Source organism: Lepidochelys kempii, chromosome 1 (assembly GCF_965140265.1).
Source record: "Lepidochelys kempii isolate rLepKem1 chromosome 1, rLepKem1.hap2, whole genome shotgun sequence".
In the NCBI taxonomy this organism is placed as follows: domain Eukaryota; kingdom Metazoa; phylum Chordata; order Testudines; family Cheloniidae; genus Lepidochelys; species Lepidochelys kempii.
In genome coordinates, this window is record NC_133256.1 from 152,606,066 (window position 1) to 152,619,668 (window position 13,603).

The 13,603-nt window shown below is 42.2% G+C and overlaps 1 protein-coding gene across 5 annotated transcripts in view; it reads left to right on the forward strand.

Moving 5' to 3' along the window:
* The window catches only part of USP9X (ubiquitin specific peptidase 9 X-linked), a 204,023-nt gene that overhangs the window by 168,843 nt on the left and 21,577 nt on the right, over positions 1 to 13,603 (forward strand). For all 5 annotated transcript variants that reach the window (XM_073358612.1, XM_073358602.1, XM_073358592.1 and 2 more), the window contains 2 exons: positions 875 to 1,100; positions 12,378 to 12,507. In XM_073358612.1, the coding sequence (XP_073214713.1) occupies positions 875 to 1,100; positions 12,378 to 12,507 (356 nt within the window). The remainder of the gene's footprint in view (positions 1 to 874; positions 1,101 to 12,377; positions 12,508 to 13,603) is intronic.

Consider the following 13,603-nt stretch of genomic DNA (forward strand, 5'->3'; position numbering starts at 1 on the left):
ACTTCTTCCAGAGCTGGGAACAGAATCAGCAGTACTCAATTGCTGACTCGTAAATAGTCGTATAACACGCTGGGAAGGTGTTAAACCCTCCTCCAGTGATTGGTCTAGAAAGGAGCGAGCATTTACGCCTGTAGCTCAAGTAGGAAGGGTCTAAGCTAGGAATCTGATGATCAAAACATTTCATAACCTACTGCTGATCTGTGTGTGGGGGTAGTACAACTGCATGTGATTCCCACAATCAGAAGACCTTTTTAAAGCAGGTTTTGTACTTAGAAACTACGATAAACTGTAAATTATGGTGTGAATCACCAAAATACACATTTCATATTTGTCTTGACCCACCTGGTGCTTGTGTAATCCATTGATCAGTTATGCCCCCCCCCCCCCCCCCCGTGCCTGATCCACAGAGGAATTGAGTCTGCAATGACTCTCAGCTTGGGAGCCTACATTAGAGTGCAAATTTGATGAAGTTGGGGTACGTATTGCTTTTTGGCATATGTTGGAGATGGAAATGAAAACCTTCTGGCTTAATATTTAATTCTAATTTCAGTACTTTCATTTGAAATAATTTGTATGAAAGAAAACCACAGTATGGTCCTTTTTACTGTTTAGTGAACAAAACAGTTAAGACAGCTCTAGTCAGGATAAGTAATCACATTTTCTGTGGAGATGTGACAGATGATCAAAAAGACCTATGTTTGTACAGAAATCTGCTTTTTCCTCAATTTCTAAAGGAATGGGTGGTTAAGAGAGCAAATGGAAGACATTTATGCTATAGAAAATGAGGGTTGCATCTTGTAAATATCTGTTAAAGTTATTGTTATTTTAATGTCGATGTTAATATCACAGTTGTAATGTATCTTCTCTGTTTCAGGTATGATGCGTTATGCATCCTCCTTCGTCACAGCAAGAATGTACGCTTTTGGTTTGCACACAACGTCCTTTTTAATGTTTCAAACCGCTTTTCTGAGTATCTTTTGGAATGCCCTAGTGCTGAAGTGAGGGGTGCATTTGCAAAGCTTATAGTATTTATTGCACATTTTTCATTGCAAGACGGACCATGTCCTTCACCTTTTGCCTCTCCTGGACCGTCTAGTCAGGTATTTACAACAGTTTTCAGTCTAAACATCTACTTATTTGTTTTGCAACTTACTTAAATGCTCATTTGGAACAAGTGGCAGCATCAAAGCTGCAAACTTTGGACAATTGTTTATAAACAAATATTTGTTTATAATTTCTTACAAATCATTTGGTTTTAATGGAGGTGAGCTTCAGGTTTTTCATTCACACTCCTGCAACACTAGAGGCACCAAAAATCATGATTTCAATATAGTTCAAAAGAAAAAAAAAGTTTACTATGTTTTTTTAATCTGGTCAGTCTGGATGCGTAAAACTGTTGCAATGTTGTAGTTGTTAAAATTCCAGAAACAAACCTTCAGTAGGCTTTATTAATTTTCAATTTGTATTCTTCAGAAAGTGGTAAATGGTGTAAAATCTAGCAATACAGCATCTGTGATGATGAAGATGAAGCTGGGCATGTTTCAATCACTGATAGTTTTACTTCATTTGGCAGCTCAAATTTTGCTATATAATCCTTGTTTGGTCTCCTTTTATAGTCTCCACAGGTGGATTTGATGTATCAGCTATGCACTTAGACCCAGCAGGTGTTTTTATATTAAAAGCTGAATGAAAACTTCTGCATCTGCATTATTTATTGCACTGTTGTAATAAATAATGATGCACTATCCCCTGGTCCCACAGTCATTTTTTCTGTTCAAGTGTATCTAGTCTGAAAAATGGGGCAGCTCCAAGTTCCTTTGTAATGTAAATAGATGGATCGGCTGCTGGGATTTTTGAGCCTACTACCTCCCCTCTTCCTTAGCAGCCCAGCTGTTTCAACCATTCTGTTGTCTACCTTTGCAGAAAGCAGATTTGATTTAAAAAAAAAAAAAGGTGTGGGGGTGAGGAAGGTGGAGGTAGTGGTTGTAGATCTTTCTGGAAATCAGTGCAGACACATTTTGTGTGTCCTTGTTTGTGTTTGTGTCACAAACACAAACATAATGTGGGAATGTCCTCTGATTCTGAATTCTGCTACCGAGTGCAGTTCTCCAGAACCTCTTACAGTTCCTCACTTAGTGGTCTCCTGCTCTTAGTTTTGAGAACTGCTATATATGACCCCTCCACTGTGGGATGTCAGCTGGAGTCTGAAGCCAGGACCTTCAGAATCAAAAGCACAGGCTTCTGTTATGTGAAATAGGGAGTTGCAAATAGTAGGCTCTTTTCTGTAGCCCAGTGTCTCCCACAATTCAGATAAATACGGGCTGTTCCCCTCCTGTCTGCAGTTTCTGGAGGTATTTCAAAGCTGTAGCACAGCCTGTGCTAGCCATACCTGCTTCTCTGGCCGCCTGTGTACTGCCAGATCGTCTCCCTCCACTTCAGCAGTCACGTGGTGGTTCACTTTGCTCCTGACTTTTCTTTGTTAACTTATTATTGTATCTGTTTTTTTCATGTATTAGGGAACAGGGTTTCTATCTCTCCCTTCCCTAGATCTGCTATTTAGCAGTGAGATGGTCTCAATCACCCAGAGCCAGCACTATAGTGCCCCTCGGTGCCCAGTGTCCCGGCATGGCAGAGCTACTGAGCTAAATCCAAGCGATATGCTATTTGTGAGACAGCTTTTGCAGGCTCTTTGGAGGGTCAGTTATGCCCTGTTTTTTCTCAACCAACCAACCTTTGCACTGCTAGGGCACGGGACTCTGAATCGGACAGGCATGTTAGGTCCTTCTGCCCCAAGAAGTTGCAATTCCAGCATAAAAAATCCTGATTTGGCAGCACAGAGAGGGAAAGATTCCAAGGTTGAGGAGAAGTTTATCTGGCCAAGCCAGGGGGTAAATCCCAGGGCCGCCCAGAGGGGGGGACAATTTGCCCGAGGCCCCCCTGCGAGAGTTTTCAGGGGCCCCCGGAGATTTTTCGGCGGCACTTCAGCAGCGAGTCCTTCAGTGCCGCCAAACTCACCCGGAGTGAAGGCCCCGCCGCTGCTTCTTCCGCTCCGGGTCTTTGGCAGCAAAGTTCGGCGGCGGGGGTACCTCTGCACCATGTCTTTGGTGAAGTGCCCCGAAGACCCGGAGCGGAAGGACCCCCGCCGCTGAAGACCCCAGGCCCCCTGAATCCTCTGGGCGGCCCTGGTAAATCCTGGGGAAGAACAGGACCGGACGGAAAAAACCCTTAAGGATTTACAGATTTCCACTCCCCCTAGACCTAAAATGCAGTGTAAGTTCTCTGTTCCTCTTCTTCCCAGTTTGAATTGGGGAACTCCAGCAATGAAATCCCATCCCCTTGGCAGAGGGAGTGGGACTCCGCAGGGGAGGACACTGCGGGAGACGTATCCAGAGGGCTCAAGGCACTGCATAAAGCTAGCTACAGAAAGGTGGTAGTGCTTACTGAGCAGGCAGAGGGACAAACCTAAAAGTAAATAACCTGCCTTCTAAATCCTCACCTGAGACACTAGTCCCATCTCACCCATTTTTGGATGATGTGATCAGAGAGGAGTGGAAAACCCCTGATAAGGGTAAAAGCATAAGCAGGCATGTACTTGGGTATTACAAGTTGCAATAGCCAAAAAATGTTACAGATATACCAAAGATTGATGCTGCAGTGGCATCTCTCGCAAAGATATGGTAATTTCATCTGAATGAGATTTCTTTACCAAAAATCCAGCTAATAGAAAGGTGAAAGCCACCTGCAGAAGGGGCTTCATCAGCCACCCTTAGAGCATCCTAGCGGCTACATGCTTTCCAAGAGCCACAATGTTTTAGTTGGTTGACCTTAAGGCCACGAAAGACAGACACCATCCTGACTTTTGGTCTACATGTAAGAAAATTTTCACTAGCAACAGCCTTCGTGGCAAGTGCCTCAATGGATACAATGAGATTTTCAGTCAGGGCCATAGTATCCACCTCAGCAGCCGGATGTCACATCTGGCTTTGTCCCTGGAAGGTTGATGCTCACTCTAAACAAATTGTATGCTCATCTAAATTCCCAGGCTCTCTCCTTTTTGGGAAAAACTAGTGTCAGAAGCCATAGCCAAACCAAAACACTTTCGCCCCTCCCAACCCAGTAGTCTGAGGGACAACAAAACCCAGCAACAGACAAAAATGCTGCTTTTGTACATCCTCCTCACAAAGGAATCAAATGAAAGACAATGGGTATATCAGGGCAGAAACCCTGGATGAAGGTGGAAGATCCAGAAGTGGATCCACCCATTCTGAGTCCACTATGAGAACAAACGTGCCTCCACCCAGACCTGAATCTAGCTGGCAGAATTTCCCACTTCTCAGAGAATGGCCTTGATTGACCGCAGACAAGTGGGTGAGAGAGGTAGCTGTGGTATCAACCACTGGGCACCTTCCCATCAAAGTAACTGTACTGGGATCCTTGGCAGGCCCAAAGGTAACAGGCCTCCATCTCTACAGTGGCCTACCAGTAGCCAAGGAAGTACCCTCCTTCAGCTGCTGCCTCAAGGGCCTCTGAACCCCCTGAGCAGGCAAGGGAGGAACTGGAGGCCCAAGTTGTGGAGGAAATCACTTCTCAAGCCCACTTCTCGTTGTTGTCATCTGATGTGAGACAGTGATGCCCCCTTAGCCATCTATGGCTGATAACTTTAAACTATTCCAAGACTTGGCACAGAGGGTGGCAGGAGCACTACAAATACCTCTGCAAGGGGTGACTGAGTTGCACCAGAAGCTGGTGGACATTTTACGTTCCTCCACCTCTTCCAGAGTGGCCCTCCCTATTAATGAGACTCTACTGGACCCCACCAAGATAATATGGCAGACTCCTGCATCTGTCCCACCAACTTGCAAGTGGGCGTGCAAGAAATATTATGTGCCAGCGAAAGACGCAGGAATTTGTTTTCACACCCACCTCCCAATTCTAATATTGTGGATGCAGTTATTTCTAAGGGCCGCCAACACCAGTTTAAGTCAACCCTTTATGACGGTAACTGGAAGCGCCTTGACCTTTTTTGCAGGAACTCCTTGGCCACCCTCCAGTTCCTAGTAGCGAATTGTCATACCTTGTTGGCTAAATATGACTGTCAAAACTATGCCAAGCTTAGTTTCATCTCTACTGCTATTGTAGTGAGACAGTCTTCGTGGCTTCATCTGTCTGGCTTCCCAAAGGAGGTCCAATTGACTGTGGAGTCCCATCCCTTTGATGGGACAAAAATATTTACAGAGATGACCCATGCCTCCCTTCACACATTAAAAGATTCCAGGGCCACCCTTTGATCCCTCAGGATCTGTACTCCTGGATACAAAAGAAAATGTAGTTCTCCATTCATCACAATATTCATCTCAATATTCACAGAGATCATATGAACCCAAAAGGAAGAAGACCAGGTTCCCTAGACAGAAAACATCAGGATCTCAGCAAACTTCCTCTCAACCCTCTACCTTGAAAAGACAGTTTTGACGGGTTGGTTGAGGTGTTTATAGAACACTCTTCTAACTGCTGCATCACTCTGGAAAATTCCATCCCTTAGGGAACCATCTCCCTCCATTCTGCAGCACCTGGGAATGAATAACCTCCGACAAATGGGTGCTGGAGATCATCTGGGATGTATACTTGATCCATTTCTTCCTCCTTTCCTCCTTCCAAACACCCTTCACTGTCCCTCTTCAATGAGCCAGTGCCCATACATCTAAGGGGTGGAGGTTTCTATTCTTGTTACTACTTGATACTGAAGAAAAAAGGGGGTTGGAGACCCATATTGGACCTCCAAGCCCTCAACAAATTTATCAAGGCTCAGAAGTTCAGGATGGTCACGTTATCAAAGATCATTCTAACGTTAAAAAAAGGAGATTGGTTCTTGGCCCTCGACCTCCAAGATGCTTACTGCCACATTTCAATCATACCTTACCTCCTATCACAGAACAGGAGACAGATTCTCCATTCTAACCTGCGGATTCTGCAGCTCAAAGCATGGCTCCTTCATGGGTCCAGCACATAAACACATCTTCCTCTGAGGAGGCACAGGAGGAAAGGAGCTGCTCATTGTACCTATCTACAAAAATGGAAGAGATTTCTGATCTGATGCCAGCCCAAAGGTGTGACTCCTACTACAGCCACCTTACCGGTAGTTCTGGACTACCTGTGGACTCTCAAGAAATCTGGACTCTGTTAGTTTGCAAAAGGTTCATCAAGTAGCAATTGCAACTTTCCACCAGCAGGCAGAAGAATACTCAATCTTCTCCCATCTGACTATGAAGAGGTTTCTCAAAGGCAAACCTCTTTCCACAACCCAGACTTCCCAGCCCTCCAACGGGATCTCAACCTAGTGCTAGAAGGACTGACTAGATTACCATTTGAACCTATTGCCATTTGTTCATTGACTCACCTTTCCATGAAGACGGCGTTTCTGATCGCCATCAACTCTGCAAGGATAGGGGAGATAACGGCTCTGATGGCACGTGCCCCTTTCACTGTGTTCTTCCCTGACAGTCATGCTCAGACCACATGCAGAGTTCACTCCCAAGATGACTCCTGCATTTCACATGAAACAGCTTATTCAGCTTCCAGCCTTTTATTCCAAACCTCTTCAGGATACTAGGAATCCATTTTCCATACGCTCAATGTGAGGAAAGCCTTGGCTTTCTATTTGTACAGGACAAGAGTTTTCAGAAAATCTGACTCTTCCTCTCCATTACAGATAAGTCAAAAGGTTCAGCGATTTCAGCTCAAGGACACTCTTGAGTCTCAAGCTGTGTGAAATTCTGTTACAGTTGTGTAATGTAACAACATATCTTCAGTATGCATGTACTCTACCAGGTCAGTCTCCTTGTCCGTCGCTTTATCCCTATATCAGAAATCTGCAGAGTAGCTACATAGGCATCTGCACACACCTTGGAAAAACATTGTGCCATCCTGGAGTATTCGGATCCAGACACCAAATTTGGTGCCCCACAGCACTATCATCGATATCAAACTCAACTGCAAAGTTCCAGCCTCTAGTGGTGGGTACTGCTCAGGAGTCACTTAAAGTGGGGTACTCATAGGGACACTACTCAAAGTCGAAGTTACTCACCTTGTGCAGTAATGATGGTTCTACGAGATGCATGTCTCTCTGGGTACTCCACGACCCATCCTCCTCCCATCTACTTCGGTGTTCTAGTAGTTGATTAGACTCTATGGGTAGAGAAGGAACTGAGGGTAGGGTTCACCTATGCATATTAACTAGCCCCATGGCAGGTGGGGAGCAGCGCATGTCCTGGGTGAACAGACACTGCTACCAAAGTTCTCTGATCAGCTGCTCAGGGACACAGACACACCTACAATGGAGCACCTGTTGGGGGGGACACTTCAAAGAACCATCATTACTGCATAATGTGAGTAACTTCTTCATCTCCTGGACATAGGATCAATAGAAACTGTTCCCCGAGAAAAAAATTCTTAGGATTATGCTCCATTTTCTTCATTGTCCAGAAGCGAGCAGGGTCAGCCATTCTAGATGTCAAACAGCTTAATGGATGAAGAAAATTAGATTCCAGATGGAGACTCTAGATTTAGTGGTAATATCTCTAAGGGGACTTTTTCACTTCTGTGGACCTAGTAAATGCATCTCTCCACATTCCTTTATGACTATGCACTGTGGTCTACTGAGATTTGCTTAGTCCTTGCCTTGAAGAGTTTGTAATCTATCTGTTTGTACAGTGCCTAGTACAATCGGGTCCTGGTACATGACTATGGCCCATACATGCTACAGTTCTACAGATAATAACAACTGATACACTAAGACTAATTTAGTTGTCTTTTTAGCTGGAAGTTTGCGAATCTGCTAAATACCTTGATGGGTTTTTTTAGGGCAGATTTCTATCAGTTTAATATCAAGCAATTCAGACTCTGTTGAGGAAAGATGTCCTCTAACCTAGATGTCTACCAGAGGTTAGCTTGTAGGGACATCTCATTCTGTCTCATCATTTATGCCATATGAGGTACCAAAGCACCTGAACCATTATGATTGCTGTAGTGCTTATTTAAGACCCCAGTCCTGCAGCACTTACCATGTATGTAATTTTAAGCACGAGTCATTCCATTAAATTCACTGGGACTATTCACAAGTGTTTGCAGGATTGGAACCTAAGTGTCAATCTGTCTCACCGTGTGTATGTTTTATTCCAAGACCGTCTGGGGTTTCGGAACCTTTATTTACGTTTACTTGACTAATTTCCTTAACCAAAAGTATGGACAAATTTTAAAGTCTCTTTTTCCAGGCTAGCAATGGCCACTGGGCCACTATTTCACTGGGAACTTAAGGTACTTTATTCTGTCGTCTTTGACGTTTATTTTACCTGTTGTCTGCAGGCTTTTGGTCATAAGGTCTTCAGTGAAGGAGACATCTAATGACTTTTGTGTGGCTTTCTCTCAGGAATCTGTCTTACTCATGTTCAGAATCTATTTAAAGGAGAATTGGAAAGACTCACTTAGATCTCTTTTGACTGTGCTCCACCTAATGCCAGTATGCTTCAAGAGTTATTCTTTTGTCTGACTAGAACAATGGATGTCGTCATCTCAGTCAAAGAGATTTTGAAACCTAGCTCTTGGGTTTGATGATGTGATTATGGAGCAAGATTTTTGACATTTAAGGCCAGAAGGGACCATTAGATGATCTAATCTGACTTCCTGTATATCACAGGCTGTTACATTTTACCCATATATCCTTGTATTGAGCCCAATAACTTGTTTGACTAAAGCATAATTTGTGTTTGGCTAAAACATACCTTCCAAAAAGACATCCAGTCTTGATTTGAAGTTACCAAGAGATGACAACACTTCCTTTGGTGGTTTGTTGCAATGGCTGATGACTATCTACCCTCACTGGTAAATTAAATTTTAAAAATTAGGCACTAATTTTTATCTGGCTTCAGCTTCCAGACCTTGTTTTTTGTTATATCTTTCTCCACTAGATTTAAGAGCCTGTTCAGTACTCCATATTTTCTCCCTGTGAAGGTATTTATACACTGTAATCAAGTCAACCCTCGTTCTTCTTTAGATACACTGAAAGACAAAGGACTCAAGTTGTTTAGCTTAAGGCATTTTCTCCCATTTTTCAACATCCTTTTTAAAATGTGGACCCCAGAACTGGATGCAGTATATCAATATTAGTCTCATCAATGTTATATAATGTTTCAAGTCGCTGCAAGTCTCCAATTAGATACTACAGTGACTGGTAATGTATCAATAACTAAAAGACATTCTGGACACACTTGTGCATTCTTTTTATGCCTCATTCAATTGAAAAATTAGATTAGTAGCCACCACAGTCACTCTTGGCTCCACATATCAGGGTTTATTTCTAACAGGTGGTCGGAGCCACATCTGGATTGTGAGGAGAGGTTTTTTGGGGGTGGGAGGTGGTCATGGCCTGCTACAATATAGCACTTTTTAGAAGTGCTGACTGTGCTGCGTCAGCTTTGGGTCTTTTTTCTTACCTGTTCTGACCATGAGTCACAAGCAGAGTGAACGATGAAGTTATGATCAGAGGAACACTCAATAGAGTCTAGGGAACATTTCACAAAGCTGTAATCAATGCAAATATAAATGGTTTGCCATTACTGATTGGAGCTGTTCTTCAGGTGAAGAGTCTAATTAATTGGTGTCTCAAGAAGTTTCATTGTTCAGTTTGTCTCAGTGTAGATACACAGTTGTCCAAGTGAGAAGGCATGAGTACATCCACTGCATTTATTTGGTAGAGTCATACCTCACGACGTCTGGAGAATCCATTATGGATTTAAGTCCACTGCTTGTGGGTGGATATCCTAGCTGATAATGGCTAGCAAAAGTCAACATGGAGTTAGTAACTGGTTGGATTGATTTATTAATTCCTTAGTGTAGGGTACAGAGCTGATTTTATGAAATATGCTGAGGTACAACTGCTGCTTAGGGAAGCCATCACTTGACACTGAAGTCATAGAAGGAGGCAGAAGACAGTGTTTTCCAGTAGTTTGAGCTCAGAATAGGGAGTCTGAAACTTGAGGCTTGGCCACCCACTCAGATTTTGGACAAGTCATTTTTCTCTTGCTTCAGTTTCCTATCTTCAAAATATGGGTACCACTTAACCTATAATTCTTGACAGAGAGAGACACTGAGGATTGATAGTGTTTGTGAAGTGACTTGAAGATGTATAACATGATCTATAAAGGCTAAATATTCATCCAGCTATCACCCAATCTTGCAATTCACCTTTATAGGAAAATGAATCAAGAAGGTGGTGGATGGGAACTGTTTGAACCAATCTCTATATGAAGACTAGTGCCCTAGAACATTCCAGAACTGCCCTGAATGATCTTGAGGCTTGATCTTTTGTCATGATACAGAAAGAACCACAAATTCTGAGGACTTACTATTGGCAGTTCTTTGCAATGAAGCAAGGTTTGGCCTTTCAGTACTATAGAACAAAGGCCTATCTTCTGGATTAAATGACCAACTGTTTCCACCATCTTTTTAATTTTGTGTATTCGGCAAGGTGGGTGAGATAATATGTTTTACTGACCAACTTCTGTTGGTGAGAGAGGCAAGCTTTTGAGCTCTTTCATAGAGCTCTTTCTCGGGTAGATTGAAAGCTTGTCTCTCTCACGTACCTGAGGAAGAGCTCAGTGCAGCTCGAAATCTTGTCTCTCACCAGCAGAAGTTGGTCTAATTAAAACTATTACCTTGCCCACCTTGTCTCTTTAATATCCTGGGACCAACACAGTTACAGTACTGCATACAACAATGAAAAATATCTAATTTTGTGTTCACACGCACACACAATTCATTAAAGGGGTAAGAAGCTTTGGGGTCCTTTTTAGCTCATCATTGAGCCTGCATGAGCAGGTTACATCACTGATAAACACCATGTTCCACCTGCAGCTTTCTAGGAAAATTCACCTTTTCCTTCCAGATGAGGATGTGGCCACATTGATGCAGAGATTTGTCATCTCCAGGTTGAATTATTCACTGTGTCAGAAGCTGACTGTGTAAACAATTCAAAGGCTCCAATTTGCACAGAATGTAGTTGCCCTCTCCTCCATGGGATAGATTGCCATAAGTACAGCACTCCTGTACTTTACTCCCTCCACTGGCTCCTTCTCCTTCTCATGCCAATTCAAGTCCTTGGTCCCGATTGTGAATGCCAGTAAGGAATCATATCTCAGCTACATTAGAGACCATATCACCCATTTCTGACCTGCCAAGACAGATACACTCTTGGACATTGCAAATCACAAAGCCTAGAAGGAAGCATATCAGAGCTGGAGTTAAACCATTGGTGGTTGAGGTGACCAAGCCAGTGAACAAACTTAGACAGTAGATGGGTCTAATCAATAGTGTGACTACATGTAGGGAAAGCTGCAAATCCTTTGATAAACCTTTTCTGCCACAATCAAACTCTGTTCACCCTATCCTCCCCCTCCCCCCAAAAAAAATCCTCAGTAAAATTTGGGGGGGATGGGACCCACACTCAAATAGTGCTTCCCATAACCAGAGAAAGGGAGAAGAGCCAAAGACTTAATAAAGTTCACAAGGGTACCTCACTATGCCAGCTATGATCCTGTGACGTGCTCAGGTAGTATAGTGATGAGTACCAGTGCTAAATCTGGAGAGAGAGGTTTTTCTGTGTGTTGGTATATGAACTTTTACTTCATATTAAAATTGTGAACTCTTAATTTTTTCCCCAGAGAATTAACAGGGAAATCCTTTAATTCTTTACTTTATTGGAGGCTGTTTACTCTTGCTAAGGAACAGCGCTTATTTTTATTGCATTATCTATGATGATTGGTCACATTCTAATTAATATACAGGTCATTTATTTTAAATACATATCCGAATTTATTCTCTGATAGTTCAGATCTATCTTAAGTTCTTAACTTCCAGAGAGGATCAAAATACATGCAAGCAATTTTTTCCCTTAAGTCTATGTTTATAGTAGAATATCGCTTGCCCATTCTCCTTCCTCACTAGTTGTAAATGGGTTTTTCTTTTAATTATACGTTTTTTGATTTAAAAAAATTAACTGTAATTTGGGCACTTGGTTGTCTTTCCCAGTATATGTACTGCATCTTAATTGGAAAACGGTGAATATTTTTCTTTTGTCGAGTACTGTGAAGCGTTCTTATTTCTCTCACTTTGGACCCAGTAGTTGAGGCTGTCTTAGAATTTCATAAACCTGTTTTTTAACTATTCCACTTTAAAAGGGCTTCACCTTATACTAGTTCGCTGCATGAAAAATGACACCTAAATAGGCTGACCGTGTTATCAGGTATTGAGCTCCCATGTATGGATTTACTGAATGGAAACTGTTCAGGAACTGCCATTAATGTTAGAACTTTTTTGTTTTGCAGGCCTATGATAACTTAAGTTTGAGTGATCACTTGCTGAGAGCAGTACTAAACCTTCTTAGAAGGGAAGTGTCTGAGCATGGGCGCCATTTGCAACAGTATTTCAATCTGTTTGTGATGTATGCCAACCTAGGTAAGTAGTTTATGAAATATGCTTAATGGTGTTGCTGTAAGGCACTCTGTTTTTACATATAGGAAACTAACCATGCTGACTCAAGTAATGAGATGACCAGGATCAATAAGAAATTGCAGGCCATATTGTACTTGTGGGGGTGTTAATACTTTTAAGAATATTAGGTACTTATATAGCACTTCCAACTGAGTATTTCAAAACATTTCTGACAATGGGTGTATGAAACTTCACAACACTTTTGTGAAATAATGTCCCATTTTACAATAAGTAAGGTGAGGCATAGAGAGGCTAAATGGTTTGCCCAAAGTCTCACTAGACTGTACGTTATCAGTGTGGTCTAGTAGCCAAAGATTGGGACTATAAACTTTTAATACTAGGTCAGCAGAAGACTTGCTAACCTTGAGTAAGTCAGTTAACCACTGATTCCTCTATCCTAAAATGGTGATAGTAATATTGTTTTTACAAATAGCCCCCTGCCAAATTGCTCCAGGTGCTGAACAGCATATCACAATTTTAAATTACATTAAAAACTTTAGTACATAACTTCAGGGGGTTCAGGGAGGGAGGTTAATTAAAGTTTGTACAGTGTTTAGACATTGTAAAGTGTTTATATAAAAACTAAGCATTATGATGATGAGTCGCACAGTTTGTTACTCTAATCATGTTGCTGTGGACTTGTTATAATGAGATAAGCAGTTATGCTCTGGCAAAGATCAGCTGAGCAAATCAGTTACTTGGAGGGGTTCTCTAACTACATCATGTAACCAATTCAGAGAGGAAACCTTAAGAATTGGACTTAATCTTCTGTTTCCCAAGACTGCAAGGCTTGTTTATTTTTAATCTTAATATTGATTTTGGGGGCAATATTTGCTTACAGTGGCTCTTTATTTTTACTCTACTGAATACGTGGTGGCTGTCTACTCATTAAATAATGTAAGTTTAATCATTTTCTAATGACTGGTGTTGATGCAGTATGGTGCTATTCACTATCATTCTTGACATGCTGCTTTCTGGTAGGCTTGAGTGCTTCCCTGTTTTGTGCTTCAGTCAGTCAGCACAGTTTAGCCGTTGGTGAGATTTTTAGTTGTTTACTGTG